Source organism: Schistocerca cancellata, chromosome 1, assembly GCF_023864275.1.
Source record: "Schistocerca cancellata isolate TAMUIC-IGC-003103 chromosome 1, iqSchCanc2.1, whole genome shotgun sequence".
Taxonomy (NCBI): domain Eukaryota; kingdom Metazoa; phylum Arthropoda; class Insecta; order Orthoptera; family Acrididae; genus Schistocerca; species Schistocerca cancellata.
The window spans coordinates 632,826,209-632,848,023 of record NC_064626.1 but is presented as its reverse complement, the minus strand read 5'-3'; the positions used below and the strand labels follow the sequence as shown (position 1 = coordinate 632,848,023).

Sequence of the window (21,815 nt, the reverse complement as noted above, 5' to 3'; positions counted from 1 at the left end):
CTTCCATTGTAATGTACAGCATCATAAACAACACAGCCATCGGTGAAAAGGATGACAATCCTTTCACAATTGAGCCACGCACTGGTAAAATTAGAGTTTCTTCCCAATTAGATTACGAGAGGACTACAAAGGCAAGCATTTATTCTTATCACATTTCATTTTACTTGATAAATGATTGGTTAAAAATTTAACTGTTTAATTCATTAACAACTTCTTTTTCAGTATACACTTCTTGTGCGTGCATTTGATGGTGTGTATGAGGATTATACTACAGTCAATGTCTTAATTGACAATGTAAATGATAACCCACCTGTTTTTGAGAAATATGAGAAAGAAATAGAAATTTATGAAGAAAGAATTCCAGATGAGAAATGTTTGGTCACAGTAAGTACCTTCATGAATATTAGGACTGAACCAGATATTTTGTATCATTATGAATCTTAATATTCAAATTTTTTCAGTTGAAGGCATACGACCCCGACATAGCGGACAGAAGTGCTCCTCAAAATATTGTATATTTTGTGTTCAAGGATGAACAGAAAAAATTGCTGGACATTGATAAAGATGGGTGCCTGATGCTTCTTAAGGTATGTTAATTGATCCAAAAATAAATTAGGTATACATACAAGTAACCATGCTGCCTATTAGTGTAATGCCTGTTTGTCTTGGCTGGAGAAGGAATATGATACGATTTTCTTTAAATATGACTTAACATGTTTGATATAAATAAAATAACTTTTCCCACATATGAAACTTCCTGGCAGATTAAAACTGTGTACCACACCAAGACCTGAACCTGGGTTCCTTCAGATTAGCACACACTCCATTGCAGAGTGAAAATTCTTTCCAGAAACAATCCCCCAGGGAGTGGCGAAGCTATGTCCTCACAGTATCGTTTCTGCCAGGAGTGCTAATCCTGCAAGGTGTGCAGGAGAACTTCCATGAAGTTTGGAAAGTAGATCTGGTACTGATGGAAGTAAAGTTGTGAGAGCGGGTCGTGAGTCATGCTTGGATAACTGTGTCAGTAGAGTGCTTTACCACGAAAGGCAAAGATGTCAGGTTCAAGTCCTGGTCTGGCAAGCAGTTCTAATTTACAAGGAAGTTTCATATCAGTGCACAGACTGCAGTTGAATGAAAATACATTCTGACATTCACACACATTTTTAGGAGGCAATCTGAAATGCATAGAAATAAATATTGAAGCTCAGTTAATACATTCACCATGTTCCATACATATATTGAACTGTCAAGGATGTGGAGCACGTCAAGGAAGGGTGCCAGAGAAACTAATGAACTGAGTAAGAAGACATTATTTAAAAAAGAAAGGTCACACTTGGGTATAATAGCAGAGAAATGAAGAGTGGAATTTATAATTGCTGAAGTTGTAAATAAAAATAGAAGCTATAAATAAATTTGTAAGAAGGATATTCAACTGTTAGTGCTCAGCAGTTATACAGTGCACTCAGGAAATAAAAGGAATGACTTGAAAGGTTCACATATTCTGAGACTGATTGTAGAGCAGTTTCAGAATCTTCATTATCTGGGAACAAAATCTGTTTGACTTAACATAACACAATGTTGCTCAGATTGGATACTTGTTACATCTTTTTGTGTATGTCATATATGATGAGATATCCAGCAATGATCTACAATAGATACTATGTCAAAATACTCTATCAGAAAACTGCTTAAACACATTTGAAATATGCACATGATGATTGTGCGTGCGCGTTTGCGTGCGCGTGCGAGGGGGTCCAGCAGCTTGGGCCAGAATGCAACATCACATGGGGTGAAGCAGCAATCCGTAGGGGGCTGGGCAGGGGAAGGGGTGGTGTACAGGTGGGGATAGAGATGAATGCTCTCTGGAGGAGTGTGCAGGGACTAGAATGCCAACAAGCGCAGCATCAGGATGATGTGGGGCAGCGAGATAGGGAGAAAAGGAGCAAAAGAGGAGAGGAGCATGAAAAGACAGGCAAATGCATTGATGGTGGGGTACAAATAAACAGGGTGGGGGATGAGGATGGGGAGGAGATGATAGGACATGGGGGAGGGTGGAAACTGTTGAGTGAAGGGTATGGGAACAGTATGTTACCATAGGTTCAGGCCGGGATAATTACAGGAGCGGAGATTGTGTTGTTAGGAAACACCCATCTGTGCAGTTCAGAACATCTGGTGGTTGTGGTGGTGGGAAGGATCCAGATGGCTCGTGTAGTGAAACAGCCATTGAAATAAAGTGTGTTGTGTTGAGCTGCATGTTGTGCAACAGGGAGGTCTACTTTGCTCTTGGTCACAGTTTGGTTGAGGTTGTTCATCCTGATGGTAGTCACACCAAAACAAAAACCTGTGTAATGATTGCAGCAGAGCTGGTAAATGACGTGGCTGCTTTCACAGGTGACCCAGGCCCTGATGAGGTAGGATAAACCTTTGACAACACTGGAATAGGAAGTCCTGGGTGGGTGGATTGGGCAGGTTTTGCACTTGGGTCTTCAACAAGGGTATGATCCTTGTGACTAGGGGGTTGGAATTGGGAATGGCATAGGAATGGATTAGGATGTTGTGGAGGTTGGCTGGGTGATGACAGAACTCCACTTTAGGAGGGGCAGGAACTATCTCAGGTAGAATGTCCCTCATTTTTGGATGTGATGATAGGTAATCAAAGCTGTGATGAAGGTTGTGGTTCATTTGTTCCAGTCTTGGGTGGTATTGGGTGTGGCTAGTTCTTGGGGGTGTGAGGAGAATTGGCATGGGAGATCTATTTGTGGATTAGGTCTGGGGGATAGTGCCCGTCTCTGAAGGCCTTGGTGAGACCTTCAGCATACTGAGCAAGGGAGTATTTGTCACTGCAGATGGGCTATCCTCAGATAGCCAGGCTGTGTTGGAGGGAGTTTTTGGTGTGAAAGGGTTGACAGCTGTCAAAATGCAGTGGTGGTTAGTGGGATTAATGTGGACAGACGTGCGGATGGAGCCATCACAGAGGAGGAGGTCAACATCTAAGAATATGGCGTGCTGAGTTAAGGAGGACCACATGAAGCGGATGGGAGAGAAGGTGTTAAGGCATTGATGGAATGAAGATATGGTGCCTTGGCCCCGAGTCCAGATAATGAAGATAACATCAACAGTAATAATGAAGTTCATCCACAGTTATAATGATGCCATAACTGATACTGTATTTACATCCCCATTGGGTCTTGCATATGCAAATTCACATAAATTTTTGGGCATCGTTGTTAATGAACACTTATCATGGAAAGACCATGTAGATAATATTTGCAAGAAAATCAGTAGAAATGTGTGTCTACTGACACGGGTCTCGGCCTTCTTGGACCGTGATACTTTAAGGTAAATATATTTTGGGTTAATTCATCCGCACCTTCAGTATGGTATTGAGATATGGGGTGGGGCATCAGCAGTTCATATAGATATGACTTTTTAGATTACAAAAAAGGCAGTAAGAATGTTAGCCAAGGTAAAGAAGAGAGAGCCTTGTAGAGACATCTGTAGAAAGTATAAAATTCATACTGTGTACTCCATGTATATACTGCAGTCAGTCATGTTCGTGAAACAAAATCCTGAATTTAATATGAGAAACAGTAATGTACGCAACTATGATACACGGGGAAGGGAAAATTTTCATAGAATTGTGACCAATAAAAAGGCAACTGACCACAGCCCACACAGAATGGGAGCAATTGTCTACAATGCACTACCCTGTGAACTCAAGAAAGTAAATCTAAATATGCTAAAGAGTAGACTGAAGCAATTATTAATAGAGAAGTGTTGTTACTCTATAGAGGACTTTAAGTTGTAGTGCCATCCTGGAAAACAGTGTATGTAGACAATGTCTCTGATCTATCAGTGGTATGAAAGAATGTAATTATACACTGTATTATGTGTACTGTACTATTATAAATATAAGCTAAATTGTGTTACACTGTAGAGGAATCTACTTGTAGTACCCTTTTGAAAAATAATGTGTACAGACATGTGTCTGATCCATATGTTGTTATGCAAGAATGTAAATATTTTACTGTATATGTGTAATGTAATCTAAATTTTCCTGACAATGTCCGAAAACTTTGTTATATGGACAGAAAATAAATAAATAGATTGGCATTGAAGGGTGCCATTTGGGTGCCCATGGCTGTGCCACAGATTTGTTTATATACCTTCCCTTCAAATGAGAAGTGGATGAATAGGGAACCAAAACATTACCATAACTCTGTCGTTAACCTATCCACCAAATCCAGCAGCTCCACAGAAGTCTGTTCTAGCCAAAGGCCTTACCTTTAGCCCTACATCCAAATTTAACTCTGCTGGACTTGTCAAAGACCTTCTCTCCTTCTCCCGATCCCTGCAACTGAAACACTTCTGTGCCACCAATCCCTCCAACCAGAACCACCCTAATTCCACTATTGAACCATGCCTCCTCCATTTCATACCACCATCTAAACATGATACTTCACCCCTCCCAACTAACCAGCCACTGGTCACCTTCCTTGGTGGTTGGTGGGATTAATGTGGACTTACCTTCAACTTAGCCTCACCATCCTTTCCCAGGTCCCTTCCTCAGAACACCAACCTATCAGTAGAAGAAAAAACAGCCATACACAACCTCAAAACAAATCCTGAGCTAATCATCCTACCTGCAGACAAAGGTTTCACCACGAATATTATGAATCGCAATGACTACTTGCCAGAAGGCCTTTGCCAATTGACTTGAGTCCTGTACCTATAAACTCCACCAGATTGATCCCATTCCGGAGTCCAAAACAAACTCCAATCCCACCTTAAACCCTTAAGCCCTTCCCAGAACATCTCCCCTGAATCTATTTTCCTCCTCACTCCTTTGATATCTCACACACCCAACAATCCTGGGACCCCATTGTGGCTGGTTATTATGCCCCCACTGAAAGAATTTCGGCCCTCATTGACCAACATCTCCAACCATTGCCCATAATCTAGCCTCCCACGTCAAAGACACGAACTACTTCCTTCACTGACTTTCCACTATCCCCACCCCTTTACCTCCTGGATCTCTATTTGCCCCTGTTGATGCCACCTCCCTTACACAAACATCCTACGTGCTCATGGTCTTGCTGCCATTGGACACTACTTTTCCTGATGTCCTTCAGACACCAAACTCACTACCTCATTCCTTGCACACTTTACTAACTTTATCGTAACCCACAATTACTTCTTATTTGAAGGGAAGGTATATAAACAAATCTGCGGCACAGTCATGGGCCCCAAATGCCAACCATCAAAGCCAAACTTTTTATCGGCCATTTGGAAGAGACTTTCGTAGCCTCCCTAAACACCAAACCCGTAATCTGGTTCAGGGTCATTGACGTTATCTTCATATCCAGGACTCTGGACAAGACACCCTGTCTTCGTTCCTTCACAGTCTCAACACCTTTTCCCCTGTCTGCTTCACATGGTCTTTCTTAACCCAGCATGTCACTATCCTGTATATTGACATCCTCCTTTCTGCTGGCTTCATGCACACCTCTGTCCATATAAACCTACCAACCATCAACAGCACCTGCATTTTGACAGCTGTCACCCCTTTCACACCAAAAAATCCCTCCCACACAGCCTGGTCATCTGGGAATGGCACATTTGCAGTGACAAATACTCCCCTGCTCAGTATGCTGAAGTGCTCACCAAGGTCTTCACAGATCTAGTCAACAAACAAATCTCCTGGGCCATTTCTCCTCACACCCCCAAGAATCAGCCACAAAGAAGCATCCCTTTTTTCACCCAATACCACCCCAGACTGGAACAAAGGAACTACATCCTTCACCAGGACTTTGATTACTTATCATCATGCCCTAAAATGAGGAACATCCTACATCAGAGATCCTTCCCACCCCTCCTAAAGTGGTGGCCCATTGTCCACCCAACCTCTAAAACATCCTAATCTGTCCCTATGCCATTTCCAATTCCAACCCTCTGCCACAAGGATCATATCCTTGTGGAAGACCAGGTCCAGAACCTGCCAAATCCACACAGCCATCACTTCCTATTTCAGTCCTGTCAAAGGTTTATCCTAACAATCAGGGGCTGGGCCACCTGTGAAAGTAGCAATGTCATTTACCAGCTCTACTGCAATCTTTGCACAGGTTTTTATATTGGTATGACTACCAACCAGCTGTACACCAGGATGAACAGCCTCTACCAAACTGTGGGCAACAGCAAAGTAGACGTCCCTGTGGCACAACATGCAGCTGAACACAACACACTTGATATCAATGGCTGCTTCACTACCTGAGCCATCTGGTTTCTTCCCTCCACTATCAGCTTTTCTGAACTGCACAGATGGGGAATTATCCTAAAACCACATTCTCTGCTCCCGAAATTATCCCTGCCTCAACCTACGGTAACCTACACCGGCCACCCAATAGTTTCCAATGCCTCTGTCCTATCATCTCCTACCCATTCTCATCTCCACCCTGTTTATTTGCAGCTCTCTGCCAATGCACCCGCCCATCTTTTCCTGCTCCGCTCTGCTCCATTCCGCTCCGCTCCATTACGCTCTGCTCCTCTCCTCTCCTCTCCTCTTTTGCTCCTTGTCTCTACACCTCCCTGCCCCACATCCTCCTGACACTGAGCTTGTGTGAATGGTGTGTGCCTCTCTTTTACTGATGAAGGCTGTGCCTTTGATTGTGCTTGTCTGCAACTTCAAGCGTCTTTTTTACGATAAGTAGCAATCTGTCTTTTCCTTCATTGCTGATATTCTTACCTGGAATTTCCACTGTTTTAATGTACTGTTAGTGGCACATTAAATGTAAAGCATAAAATTTCACGAAAAAAAATAACTGTTACTTTTTGTTTTTAGCCTTTGGACCGAGATCCACCCAATGGCTATGAAGCCTGGCAGGTTTTAATAGCAGCAGATGATGAAGGTGGTGGACCAACTTCCCAGTCATCAATTACAGAGGTCATTATTAACCTAATAGATATTAATGACAATGCACCATTCCTCAGCATGGCTAAGCCAGTTATATGGGAAGAAAATAAAGAGCCTGGCAATATAACTGCATTGAATGCTACAGATTACGATGGCCCGAAAAATGGGCCACCATTTACTTTCAGGATGAGTGTAGAAGCAGATAGAGACACAACTGAAAAATTTGAGATAAGAGGTATGTCTAGGTATAATTAATTTACACAATATGGAAAAGCAGTCCTCATAATGATAGCAAGTTTTGAACTCTGTTCATATAGGATAATGTCTTCCTTTTCTTCCATTGCAGGAAACAGTTTATTTGCACTGAAGGTATTTGATCGAGAAGAGAAAAAGAAGTACCTTGTGCCAATCACCATTACAGACAGTGGAGAACCTCAGCAAACTGGTACAAGCACACTGACAGTGATAATAGGTGATGTCAATGACAATGCTATGCAGGAGGGCAGAAGTTCCATTTTTGTATACAATTATAAGGTGAGAGTAGCAAACAGCCAGATTTAACTACAGTTCATTCGTGTGCATAAGCTATATAAATAAGCTACAAATTTCTCATGGTTTTGTTCCTTGCAGGGGGAGGCTCCAAACACAGAAATAGGTCAGGTTTATGTTGAAGACCCTGATGATTGGGATTTACCTGACAAACATTTTAGGTGGAAAGGTGAATCACATCCTAATTTCAATTTAGACGCTGGCACTGGTATGATCACAATGCTTGCTGGAACACAAGGTGGAGAATATCTTCTAGAATTCACTGTAAGTAAATGCACTACAGTAAACGACTGAAACTAAATGTGAAGTAAACTTGTGTAACACATATTTTTGTGCTGCAAAAAGTGGTATTATTTAATGATAATTCTACTTCAATAGCATTCCTTTCCAAAATGTTGCAGGTGCGAGAAGAAGGAATATTTGTGAAGGAACATGAAGTAAATGCTTATGTAAATGTCACTGTGAAAGAAATTCCTGAAGAAGCAGTGGACAAATCGGGTTCAATTAGATTTTATGGTGTAACAGCAGAAGAATTTGTAGCTCCTGGACCAAATGGGGTTTGTACTCATTTGCACTTGTACCTGTAATTGAAACTGCACAAAATGATGTGCTTTTGGATTATCAAGGTTCTTCATTATAATTACATTTGTAGATGTGCTGTGACTATTATGCTGTCCACATGTGCACAAAACAAAAATATAAGTGCAATAATAAAACAAAAGTAACAAAGTTTAAGTGTTTATTATTAATTACTGGAATGATCTTGGCTCAGCATTTTCAGTGGAGTTATTTTGTGTTTGGAGCTGCTTGTTTCATTACTATGACGGTTACTAGTGGGAAATAAACCCATTAGAACAATTTACAGAAGCACTAGGACACATGCTTTAAAAAAACATCAGTCAATAGCTTTCTTACATGGGTATTATATTGGAGTTGCAAACTTTTGCCATCAGCCAATGTGAATCCGGGAAGGTCATGTGATGCGAGAGAGGTGCTTGTCATGCAAAAAATATGAAGGTACAAAGTCACCATGCATTTACAGAAATATGAGAATTTTATAGAAATAACAATAAAATTGAATATCATTAAATAATGAACTACATTTCTTTTAAAACTACTGTACATTCTGTATCTAAAGCATCCAAATAGGAGCAAATTATACAGTGCAACTGCACTTTTTGTTACCTACCTTTTCTTGAAATTTTGCCCTCCTGTTTTTCAGTGGTACAACCATATCAATAACCTGCTAATAGGCATCTGTAATCTCCATCATGAGATCTCTTTCAGTAGAAAGCTTTCCCAAGACTAAAATATTTCCTAGTTCATAGAGTTCTTTAAGAATGTTTTTATATTTTTCAAAGTGGAAAAACACCCTTCTGCTTTGACTGATATCATTGTAATTAGCTTCACCAACCTGAAAGATTTAGTGATCATCATCTCTGGATTGTTGGTTGTTATAAACTCTACTATACTTACAGCACCAGACAGTGACCTGAATCCTTGTGCTAAATAGATGACAGACAGTTCATGAAGTAGTTTCAGGTTATCCAGAAAGATATACCCTGAACGCACTGTCTTTATGATATCTCAAGGCAACTTACAATGATGTAAATGGAACTTTCCTGGAAGAAACAATGATGTAGCTATAAGATGCCCTGATACACTAAAACAATATCTAGCCCAGGAAAGTGGTGTCGAACACTTCATTCACTTCTCTTTTCCACACAGGCCTGTCTAGTTTCCTTTTCTTCAGTGAGCAATCATTGGGTTCATTACTGCTGGTGAGATTAATTTCTTCTTAGATCTTAGTGATATTTACATTGAATGCTGACACAGCCTTATATGCAGAACACACACCAATGTCTGTGTTGTAGCTGACTGAAGAGAACTTTGGCCAGTGGTGGAAATTCACAGACTAATTCAGCCAATAATTAAAATTACATCTGGAAAGAAATTTTTGTGACAGAGGTGTTTTGCAGTTTCACTCTTTACATAGCCATCCTCCAGTATCTGGTTACTGATGTCTTTCTGCCAGTCGTAAACTGTGTTTACAGATTGGGGCTAAAAATTCTACCTAGCAGGGCAAGATCATGATAAACACTTCTTTACCATCTTGTCAAGGACTGCAGTCAAATCTTTTCATTTTGGATGGTTTTGGATATTCATTTGAACACAGGTGCTTTGTCTTAATGACCTTCCACTGCAATATCCAGTTCGGTGCTAAAATTACTTGGACCTCTGAAAACACCTATGTTTCATGGTGATTCAGTTTCAACATTATCAATTAAGGCCATTTCAAAAGAACCACAGAAACAAACTTATTTTAATAAAAATTTACCACATACATGTTACCCCTAACTACTTAGTTATAAACTGAAATTTTCTTTCTCTCTGCACTACCAAATTGTACAGCTACATTGACTGTTCCAAAAAGTGACAGTCTGAAATAGTTTTGTATCCAAACAGCTGAAGATTCATATTTCTTTAGTTTGCTTTGATCCACAGGAGTTCTCTGTTAAGCAATATACATTTTTAACTCCACAGCCACATAATCAGTTAATTTTTTTTACAAGTATTCCTATTAAATGTTCTCTTAAACTTTTGATTTCCAGTATTAACATTTTGTACAGTACTTAAATCAGATGATGGTCTTCAGAGTGTCTTTGCATTTAGTTTCTCCTCATTAGAAAGCTGAAAAAACTCCATATAACTAGTAAATTATGCGATAAATCACACAAATCTGAAGGCTGTAAATTCAACTAAATACTTATGGATAACAATTAAAAATAACCTAAATTGGAACAATCACATAGATAATGTTGTGGGTAGGGCAAACCAAAGACTGTGATTCATTGGCAGAACACTTAGGAGGTGCAACAGGTCTACTAAAGAGATTGCTTATACCGTGCTTGTCCGCCCTGTTCTGGAGTACTGCTGTGTAGTGTGAGATCCGCATGAGGTGGGACTGAAGGATGACACTGAAAAAGTTCAGAGAAGGGCAGCTCATTTTGTATTATTGTGAAATAGGGGAGATAGTGCCACAGACATGATATTTGAATTGGAGTGGTAATCATAAAAACAAAGGCTTTTTTCATTGCGACTGGATCTTCTCAAGAAATTTCAATCATCAGTTTTCTCCTCTGACTGCAAAAACATTCTGTTGGCACCCACCTACATAGGGAGAAATGATCATCATGATAAAATAAGAGAAATCAGGGCTTGCACAGAAAAATTTAAGTGCTTGTTTTTCATGCACGCCGTTCAAGAGTGGAACAGCAGAGAGACAGCTTGAAGATGGTTCGAACCCTCTGCCAGGCACTTTATTGTGAATAGCAGAGTAATCACGTATGTGTAGCTGTAAATGTAGATGAAAACACTTGGTCATCTCAAAAGAGCGGTGTGTGTCAGCATAAACATAAAACCCACAGTAAAGCCAAGAATGCTGTGTTGCTATAATCCATCCTCTTTACCAAACCTGGTGGTTTGACACTAACAAGAGAAACACGAGTCAATTGTATTTTTGTAATTTTGTTCAAGGCTCAAATATCACTCACCCAAAACAGTTTCATGCAACTCTCAAAAAAATTCTTAAGTAAATTGACTTAGAAATTCCTCAAGGGACTGTAATTCATTAATGGTAGAATGATTTTTGATGGACATTGTGGCTCTGTCAGTAGCGCTATAGAGGGGTAATAATAACTGGTTTAGCCTTGCAAGATTTTCATGCTCAAAGCCGCAGAACACTTACCTGCTGCACTGAAATGCTACTAAAGCCATGGATATCCCTCATAAAAGATGATGTGTCTTTTCAAAACGTAGTGGTATTTGCTGAAAGCCCCTGTGGCCTGCTCCACAGGTAATTCCACTAGTGTAAGTGCTGGGATCTCGGTTACCACAAATGTCACTAACTAATAGTAGCAAGCACACTACAGGTTTGAACTGTCATCTTAAAGAGGTGCTATTAGTATTGTGCTGCCCTCAATTCGCATTAAATTTTCATAAAAATGATAATGAGATATTTGTTATTTATCATATCTTTAAATTTAATGTTTTAATGACATAGGTATTTGAATTTGGGTGGGGGATGGGTTTGCAACAAAAAAGTATGACCAAAATGAGACTAGAACCAGCGATCCAGCAATTACCTCTTGAGTGCTCCCAATAGAGCCATACTGACTTTGAAAATTGTTGTACCATTAATGATTTAAAGTCACTTGGTTAACTTCAAAACTGATTTTCTTGAGAGTTTTTAGAGTTGCATGAAACTGCTTTGGGACATCAATATTTGAATTCTGAACTTCACATATCATAAATAAAACACTCAGAAATCTGTTATGTCCTTGTAAGTTCGATTTACAGTTACAGTTGAAGAAATCATTTCCAGCTAAACTCTATCCTTGTAGCAAATTTATGTATGAATCAGAATTTTTATGATTCCTGATGAAATACTGAAGTTGGTGAGTTACAGCTGGAAAATAAAGCATAATTAGTGGCATGGAAAGAAATTGCCAGTGCGAGAGGTGGCAAAACCAGGGCTGAGATTATATCAAAGAGTGATGCAATCTGAGGGGGCAATTGGCACTGTTTCATCCTAGGGGATTTGCTGGTATAATGCAACATCCAAGGACAGACACTGGCAAGTGTTCTGCCTGTTACTAAGTCCCTGCTGAGACAACGCTGTGGGGTATTTATTACCTGTTATGTAGTTGCACAATAAAAGCAGCCGTAGAGTTTGATCCACAGCCAGTAGTGATTATTGATCCATTAGGACATCATATGACCACAGATGATCAATTTTAACGTATTTTAGAGGATATGTTAGGTTTATTAAATTACGAGGTTAGAAGAGAAGGTGGCAAGTGAGTGTAAAATTATTGGGAGCCGTGCAACACTGCAACAATACCTCACACTGCCCCAACTTTTGGGCATTTACAGATCTGTAATTGACTGCTTCTAGGCAGTTCTTTGAGTCTTAGAAGCTAAAAACTGATATTGCTCCTTGCTTACAATATTGAACTGAAGTATCTTGATATGTCTTATATTAATATAATTTTCTTGTGTGTGCTGCCTCCAGAAGTCATTGATCTGTTCTGTTGTATGTTCATCTAAAATAATCACCTTACTGACCCCTAAAATATTCAGCTTTACTGATAGTCACTTTCTACTTCTCACATAAATGATATTGCACTACGTATTTTTAATGCTACCCTATTTTTATATTTCAGAAACCCAGCATGAAGAACCTGCTTCAGTTAAAACTTTCAAAATACCTCAATGTGAGCCTTGAAAATGTGGACGTTTTTACAGTTCTCCATTCACCTCACAATGATAGCACGGATGTACTAGATGTAAGGTTTTCGGCACATGGGTCCCCTTACTACCAACCAGAACGGTTAAATGCAATAGTTGCAGAGCATCAAGATGAGGTGAGTTTATTGCTTACTGACTACTTTTGGGGAGTAGGGTGGAACAGTAGCATGAAAGTCTGTCCTCCTCCTCCTCCTCCTCCTCCCCCCCCCTCCCCTCCCCTTTTTTCTTTTGTTCTGATGAGCACTTAGGTTGAATATTTAGATTTAGTTTTGTCACTTGAACATATCATACTATGCACTCCCTATGGTGAGCATGGTATGATATATAATTAATAGTTCATATGTTTTGTGATTGCTTTTCATACCTCTTTATTAATATTATTACTGCTGTTATTGCTCCTCTGACATAACAGAATTCAAAGAAATTTTACGTCAGAGGAACCATTTCTTTTGGAGCTGTGTGTTTCTAAAAGCTAAAGGAAAAAAGAGATTTTGAAGATGAAGTAAGGGAACAGAAACACAGAAACAAGGAAGTTGATCTACGTTAGTGCAGGCATAGATAACTTTCTTACTATGTCAGATAAAGTGTACTGAATTACGTTGAATTCAATTGTTCATGGTTTTGTATGTATCAAACACTACGATTCAGTTGTTATAATTTCATCATTGTATTGGCAATAGCAGTTCCAAATTGAAATTCTTGCATATTGGCAGCTTACAGCCTGAGAAGGGACCTGGTCAGGATTGCCATGATGTGGGCATGCTCTTGGGGGCCATTGAATTATAAGACATAGATTATCATGAACTGAAAGGAATTTATTCCTTGTTTGGAATACAACAAATGGGCCCACTCAGGTTGTTTTGTGAAGTCTTGTTAGCCCATTACAATAGTCATGACATTAATTTCAATGTCAGAATAAAATTAAAAAAAAAACAAAAAAAAAACAGGGAAAGAATCTTATTATTGCTAGCTGAAAGGGAGGGCCAGAGAGAGTCTTCGGTTTAGAACTGATGTTCCAGGCAGTAGCCAACAGGCAATATGTTATTTCTCTCTCACATTCACTCCTTATTGGGTACAGACAGTGGGTTTGTAGCGGGCATATTGTCAGAAGATCGTGTTCGATAGGAGGAAGCAACCTTTGCTGAAGCTACAATCTTACTTGGGATGTAGGCTACAATGAATTGTACTTGAATGTTGTAGGGGAATATTAAAGTGAGAAATTAAAAAAATAAAAATAAAAATTTTTGAATACAAATTAACTGGCAAGGCAAAATGCATAGCAGAGAAATTATTTCAGAAATGAATATCTTGGTTACTTGTAATTGGCCTTCTTTCACAGTGATTTTCACCACATGATAGAAAAACGGCTTGCACCCTTTATCTTATGTCCCTTTGTAAAAGGGGAAAAAACCGAATGTGAATAATCGGTATTGGCACAGATTTTAAAGTATTTGTCAGTTGCATGCATTAAAAAAGGTAAGTTTCAGGGCTGAATGGGTCGACTAGATGTAATAAAAAAACTAAATGTGAGATCTGTTCAAAACATTTCAGAACATCCGTAATTTAGTGTCAGTTGTTCGTTGGAGCAAAATGTGACTGGTACCCCTGCACACGCCTGTGTTTAATGTGTAATGGACAGAAGTTTCATTGTTTTATGCCTGTTCGTTATTTTTCAGTGCTATATTGGGTAGAACAATGTGTTGCACAGTTTGCGAATTTTGAGATGACGGAGTTAGAGGAGCAATGCGCCTGCATTAAATTTTGTGTGAAACTCAAGTAAACCTTTAAAGACACACACCAAATAAGTGCCAATGGTGATAAGTGCTTAAACTATACTCTATGTTCGGAGTGGTTCACATGGTTTAAAAATGGTTGGATGGAAGTTAAAGATGATCTTCATTCAGGATGCCCTTTGACATCTACCTATAACGCTCACCTCGGGAACGTCAGCAAAATTGTGTGTGGCAATTGAAGACTGATCAGAGAGATTGCAGAAGAATGTAACATTTCAGTTTAATCACGTCATGAAAACTTGTTGCAGCATCTTGGAATGCACAGGAAACCTGCATCTCACAATCTGTCAAGAGCTTTTGGATCATACAAATGAGAATGAGATGTTCATTAAGAGACTCATAACTGGTGATGAGATATGGGTCTACAGTTGTGAATGCATGGCACAGGACCAAACAGTTAAATTGATGGTACTATCGGGATGTGTTGCGATTCCTGCGAGAAAATGTGGTGAGACAATTCACAGCTTTTGCATCATGATAATGCACCTACACATTCATCCCCAATGGTGTGTGGCAATTGCGCAAAACACAAAATCAGTGTGTTGCCTCATCCTTCGTACTCTCCAGACCTGGCCCCTATGGACTTTTTTTTTTTTTATTTCCAAAATTGAAAATCCTGTTGAAAGAATGGAGGTTTGCCACTATAGATGAGATAAAATAAAATTCGCAGACAAGACTGTTTTCAGAAGTGGAAATGGTCTTAGGGAGTGGTGTATCAGTTGTGGAGGAGAGTATTTAGGGGGAGACCATTCACAAGTAAAAGGTAAGCATAGAAAAATTTTGTGTACAAAGTTCTGGAATTTTTTGAACATATCTCGTACATCTCTGAGCAGCATGGGGTGGAGGTTGAGTTATAGAAAAACAATGATGCTTAAAACAGTACATTCATTTGTTAGTGGAGAGAGAGTGCATAAATAGTGACTCAGTTGCTGTAATTATTGAATTTATTACTTTTGTGATGCTGTTTAAACAGTATGTTCTGAACTTAATACTACTCAAACAAGATGTATGTAGTGTAATAAGAGTAGTTGGAAAATATTTGTGTTCATGAGATGAACGTGCAACACTTGTGACCTGTATGAAAGTTTTCATAATAGCGTCTGTTTTTGGTATCTAAGAACATTAATTAACACACTACAGATGGAATGAAAATAAGGGAAAAAGTTGTGGGCTGCCTGGTAGATGCAGAGACCAGTGAGAGGACTGAATTATTAAGGTTCACCAATTTAGTGTGTTCTCTTTTTCAGATTGAACGAGACCTGGGCGTGAAAATGCTGATGATAAATATTGATGAATGTTTATTAGAAAAAGTATATTGTGAGTCGTCTTGTAGAAATTTTCTCAACAAAACAAATAAACCATATGCTGTGTATACAAATACATCCTCATTTGTGGGTGTAAGGGCAGTAGTAGATCCCATTTGCAGCTGTGCAGTTCTACCAGAGAGAATTGTCTGCCTCAATGGAGGCACTGCAGTTGGTGAAAGGTATGTTGTTGCTTCAAAGCTTATGAAAAGAAATTAGAGAGAGAGAGAGAGAGAGAGAGAGAGAGAGTACTTTAACTAAAATTATTGCTAGAAAATTTTGACTTTATTCTTTGTGATGATTTTACACCAGTATTACCTCATGTTTGGAAGAAAATCTTGTCACCAAACTGATACAGACTTCTTGTTATTTTCTACTTGCTGCATAAATTTCAGGATAATGCATGAAAACTACAGATGATTCATATTCTGAGGTTGATCAGATATTAATCTAAGTTTTCTAGAATTGTAATTTGTCTTAAATATTTGCTTGATGTACATAATGCACAGTTTAGTTTATATTACACATGACTTGTTATTAGTCTGTATAGAAAACCCTCTCAACCACATTTTAAAAAGGCCAAAATATCACTACAGTGAATCTGATGTGTTTCGTCAATGGTATTTGACTGTCCTTGTTAAAATATGCTGTGTGAAATATTACATATTTAAATGATACATGGTACAGTCCCGTGCTCTACATTGTGCGCACCGGGGGGAAGTCCACAGAACATTCCCCAGGATTAAATAATTACTGAGTTATTATTCTTATTCTATATTAATGAAGAATCACTGTTTGAAGCAGTAGGTAGAGGCAATCTTTTGCAGGTGATGAAAGTGTGCTGTCAAGTTGAGCAAAGAAGTAGCAATTGAAGAGCCAGGTGTGGGATAGTTTTTTGAAATATATGAACTGGGTTTGCACAAATGTACTGGTTCTCAAATTCAAGAATAACCCATCTTGTCCCATTTTGTGCTTTCCAACATATGTTCTCTTCAGTTAGTGTAATGTAGTAATAAGGAATTTTCTGTCCTATTCATTTTTAAAGTTCTTGTATGTACATATGAATAAAAGTATTGGAAAAATCATATACTAAGCCTGTTAGAAGGTGTATCCAAGTTAGTTCTGTCAAGAGAATAATTGTGAACCTTTACACTATCATTAGTAAGGTAACAAATTGTATTTTAATTTATTGATGACCTACAGGATAATTAATTAGAAACATGTACGGGATTCACACACCTTCATCTTAAAGGAGCTGAGCATATTCACTAAGGTCAACAAAAAGATGTTTGTTGGTAGAATTTGTTGCCAACAAATTTGTGGTGAGAATGAGATTTCCACTCTGCAGCGGAGTGTGCGCTGATATGAAACTTCCTGGCAGATTAAAACTGTGTGCCGGACCGAGACTCGAACTCAGGACCTTTGTCTTTCGCGGGCAAGTGCTCTACCAATTGAGCTTCCCAAGGACGACTCACGCCCTGCCCTCACTGCTTTACTTCTGCCAGTACCTCATCTCCTACTTTCCAAACTTTACAGAATCTCTCCTGCGAACCTTCCAAACTGAACAATCCATTGCCCTCACCCACCTAATCCTTCATGAACACACCCGTCAACTCCTATCCTTAATGAAAGTCCTCAATCTTTCCTCTCCCACATCCACACCGGCTGTTCAGTGCATCCTCATACAGGCCAACCGCAAATTAGAACAGCATGCCACCCTCCACCTCAAAAAAACTATCCAATCTCCTGGTTTCCCACCTCCGGAAAGGCAACTCACTCACCCTTCACAAACTTTCCAGCAAACCTCAACCTCCTCTCATTGCACACAGACCCAGTCTCTCCCATCTACTCAGTCTCCCACTTCCAGCCCCACTCCCCCCAAAACCTTAAAATTCTAATCAACACAATCTGGAACCACAACACCCTAATTCAGTAGTTAACCTTTCCTCCAAACCTGTCTCCCAATCCGAAACCTCTGTCCTATCCGAAGGCCTCACCTTCAGCCCTACTCCCAGATTCAACCAAACAGCCCTCGTCAAAGATTTACTGTCTTACACTTGTACACTCTGCTGGAAATATCATTTTGCCGCGAAGAAAAATGATCCTAATCCTACTCCTAATGATCCAACTCCCCAAGACACTATCCAAATTGAACCGTGCCTGGAACAGTTCCGTCCTCCGTCACAGCGGGACCCACCTCCTCTTCCTCCAAATCATCCTCTCCAAACCTTCCAGGAATTTCTCACTTCCAGCCTTGTCTCTCAATCCTTCTTCAAAAACCTTAATCCTACTCCCAACATCACCACTGCTGAAGCCCAGGCTATCCATGATCTGAAGGCTGACCGATCCATAGTCATTCTTCCGGCGGACAAGGGTTCCACGACCGTGGTACTTGATCGTCGGGAGTATGTGGCTGAGGGACTGTGTCAGCTTTCAGACAACACTACATACAAAGTTTGCCAAGGTAATCCCATTCCTAATGTCCAGGCGGAGCTTCAAGGAATTCTCAGAACCTTAGGCCCCCTACAAAACCTTTCACCTGGCTCCATCAACCTCCTGACCCCACTGACACCTTCTACCTACTTCCTAAAAGTCACAAACTCAATCATCCTGGCCGCCCCATTGTAGCTGGTTACCAAGCCCCCACAGAATGTATCTCTGCCTACATAGATCAACACCTTCAACACATTACATGCAGTCTCCCATCCTTCATCAAAGACACCAACCACTTTCTCGAACGCCTGGAATCCTTACCCAATCTGTTACCCCCGGAAACCATCCTTGTAATCATTGATGCCACTTCCTTATACACAAATATTCTGCACATCCAGGGCCTCGCTGCGATGGAGCACTTCCTTTCACACCGATCACCTGCCACCCTACCTAAAACCTCTTTCCTCATTACCTTAGCCAGCTTCACCCTGACTCACAACTTCTTCACTTTCAAAGGCCAGACATACCAACAATTAAAGGGAACAGCCATGGGTACCAGGATGGCCCCCTCGTACGCCAACCTATTTATGGGTCACTTAGAGGAAGCCTTCTTGGTTACCCAGACCTGCCAACCCAAAGTTTGGTACAGATTTATTAATGACATCTTCATAATCTGGACTCACAGTGAAGAAGAACTCCAGAATTTCCTCTCCAACCTCAACTCCTTTGGTTCCATCAGATTCACCTGGTCCTACTCCAAATCCCATGCCACTTTCCTTGACGTTGACCTCCATCTGTCCAATGGCCAGCTTCACACATCCGTCCACATCAAACCCACCAACAAGCAACAGTACCTCCATTATGACAGCTGCCACCCATTCCACATCAAACGGTCCCTTCCCTATAGCCTAGGTCTTTGTGGCAAACGAATCTGCTCCAGTCCGGAATCCCTGAACCATTACACCAACAACCTGAAAACAGCTTTCGCATCCCGCAACTACCCTCCCGACCTGGTACAGAAGCAAATTACCAGAGCCACTTCCTCATCCCCTCAAACTCAGAACCTCCCGCAGAAGAACCCCAAAAGTGCCCCACTTGTGACAGGATACTTTCCGGGACTGGATCAGACTCTGAATGTGGATCTCCAGCATGGATACGACTTCCTCAAATCCTGCCCTGAAATGAGATCCATCCTTCATGAAATCCTCCCCACTCCACCAAGAGTGTCTTTCCGCCGTCCACCTAACCTTCGTAACCTCTTGGTTCACCCCTATGAAATCCCCAAACCACCTTCCCTACCCTCTGGCTCCTACCCTTGTAACCGCCCCCGGTGTAAAACCTGTCCCATGCACCCTCCCACCACCACCTACTCCAGTCCTGTAACCCGGAAGGTGTACACGATCAAAGGCAGAGCCACATGCGAAAGCACCCACATGATTTACCAACTGACCTGCCTACACTGTGAAGCTTTCTATGTGGGAATGACTAGCAACAAATTGTCCATTCGCATGAATGGACACAGGCAGACAGTGTTTGTTGGTAATGAGGATCACCCTGTGGCTAAACATGCCTTGGTGCACGGCCAGCACATCTTGGCGCAGTGTTACACCGTCCGGGTTATCTGGATACTTCCCACTAACACCAACCTATCACAACTCCGGAGATGGGAACTTTCCCTTCAATATATCCTCTCTTCCCATTACCCACCAGGCCTCAACCTCCGCTAATTTCAAGTTGCCGCCGCTCATACCTCACCTGTCATTCAACAACATCTTTGCCTTTGTACTTCTGCCTTGACTGACATCTCTGCCCAAACTCTTTGCCTTTACAAATGTCTGCTTGTGTCTGCGTATGTGCGGATGGATATATATATATGTGCGTGCGCGTGTGTGCGCATGCGCATACCTGTCCTTTTTTTTTCCCCCCCTAAGGTAAAAGTCTTTCCACTCTCGGGATTGGAATGACTCCTTACACACTCCCTTAAAACCCACATCATTTTGTCTTTCCCTCTCCTTCCCTCTTTCCTGATGAAGCAACCATTGGTTGTGAAAGCTTGAATTTTGTGTGTATGTTTGTGTTTGTTTGTGTGTCTATCAACATGCCAGCACTTTCGTTTGGTAAGTTACATCATCTTTGTTTTTATATATATATAATATATACCACAGAATAGCATCATTTCATGCAGTCTTCCTGGTCATAGTTTTTGGTTTGTGTTGGAAAGACATCTCAGTTGTTGACAGTAAATGTTAGCAGTGAAGTTACGCCTTGGGGAGGCAATTCCTCCACACCACTCCATTGCTGTTCCAGCAGATACATTATCTTTTGTGGGTGCATGCAGGTTCTTGTATGGGTAGTTGCTGCTTTGTTTGGGCTCGGCCATTCCTTTTCTTCCCTTATTTTTGCATAAAGAGACCATTTCTTGTCACTAGCAATGATACAGGATAGGAAAAGTTGGTGCTCTTCACGAACCAATTGATGATGAGCAAGTAGATATGGCTGTCTGCTGATTTTCGCAATTTTGACTTACAGTATGCAGTACCCATACCCCAGATTTTTTTAATCTTCCACATTACATGCAAATGTCCCATGATGGTGGGATGTTCACAGTTTGTCGCATTTGCCAGTTTGCAATTACACTGACATTGATCGTTGTGGATTAATGTGTTTAAACAATTTTCATCAAACACTGAAGGTCTTCCTGAACCTGGAGAGATCCTAATGTCAAAACGATCCTCCTTAAAACAAGGAAACCATTTTCTTGCTGTGCTTCGTTCGGTTGCATTGTCCGTATACATAACACAACTGTTTCTGGTTGCCTCCACTATTGTTATCACTGAATTGAACAGAAGAATACGTTAGAAATGTTCAGATTTCTCCACTTGGCACTCTATTTTATAGCATCCACAGCTCCACTTGCTATCTTCAAGTGACAAAATGACAACTCTGATAGCAACAGTGAACAACATACGATGACAGTTGATAAATAAACCCATAGCAGCTGCACTACCAACAAACAAAAGAAAAACCCTATGAACTTGCGCATCAACATAATATTTCTGCTTTAGTTTTAATACTGGACTTGATGGACCCTCATTAGTGAGTTTCTGTAATTAAATAAAATATAAACTCTCTGAATTTGAGAGTGAAAAATATTTTGGTAACTCTTTTGCAGGTGTGAATGTCTTGAAGGCTTTGAAGGTCCACAGTGCGAGATAATTTCTGTTGGATTCTATGGTAATGGCTATGCTTTGTACCCATCCTTGGATGCTTGTGAACAAGGCCATATTTCACTAGAACTTACACCACATTTGGATGATGGATTAATATTTTATGTTGGACCAGTTACTCCAACTTCTGGTCATAATGTCAGAGGTATCTATTAAATATTAATTATTTCATGAGAAACATTGAAATAAATTTCAAAGATTGGAGCAGATAACTCCTAGTAGAATGATACTATATTATTAAAATATATATTAATGTATTTCCTTACTGTACCAATTATCCATTTTGTGT

The 21,815-nt window shown here is 40.3% G+C and overlaps 1 protein-coding gene across 1 annotated transcript in view; it reads left to right on the top strand.

Moving 5' to 3' along the window:
• LOC126183283 (DE-cadherin) overlaps positions 1–21,815 on the top strand; it is a 624,501-nt gene that overhangs the window by 583,735 nt on the left and 18,951 nt on the right. The window contains exons 11-20 of the mRNA XM_049925115.1: positions 1–131; positions 223–384; positions 462–587; positions 6,839–7,145; positions 7,257–7,444; positions 7,541–7,723; positions 7,861–8,016; positions 12,685–12,885; positions 15,810–16,048; positions 21,472–21,671. Coding sequence (XP_049781072.1) covers positions 1–131; positions 223–384; positions 462–587; positions 6,839–7,145; positions 7,257–7,444; positions 7,541–7,723; positions 7,861–8,016; positions 12,685–12,885; positions 15,810–16,048; positions 21,472–21,671 — 1,893 coding nt within the window. The remainder of the gene's footprint in view (positions 132–222; positions 385–461; positions 588–6,838; positions 7,146–7,256; positions 7,445–7,540; positions 7,724–7,860; positions 8,017–12,684; positions 12,886–15,809; positions 16,049–21,471; positions 21,672–21,815) is intronic.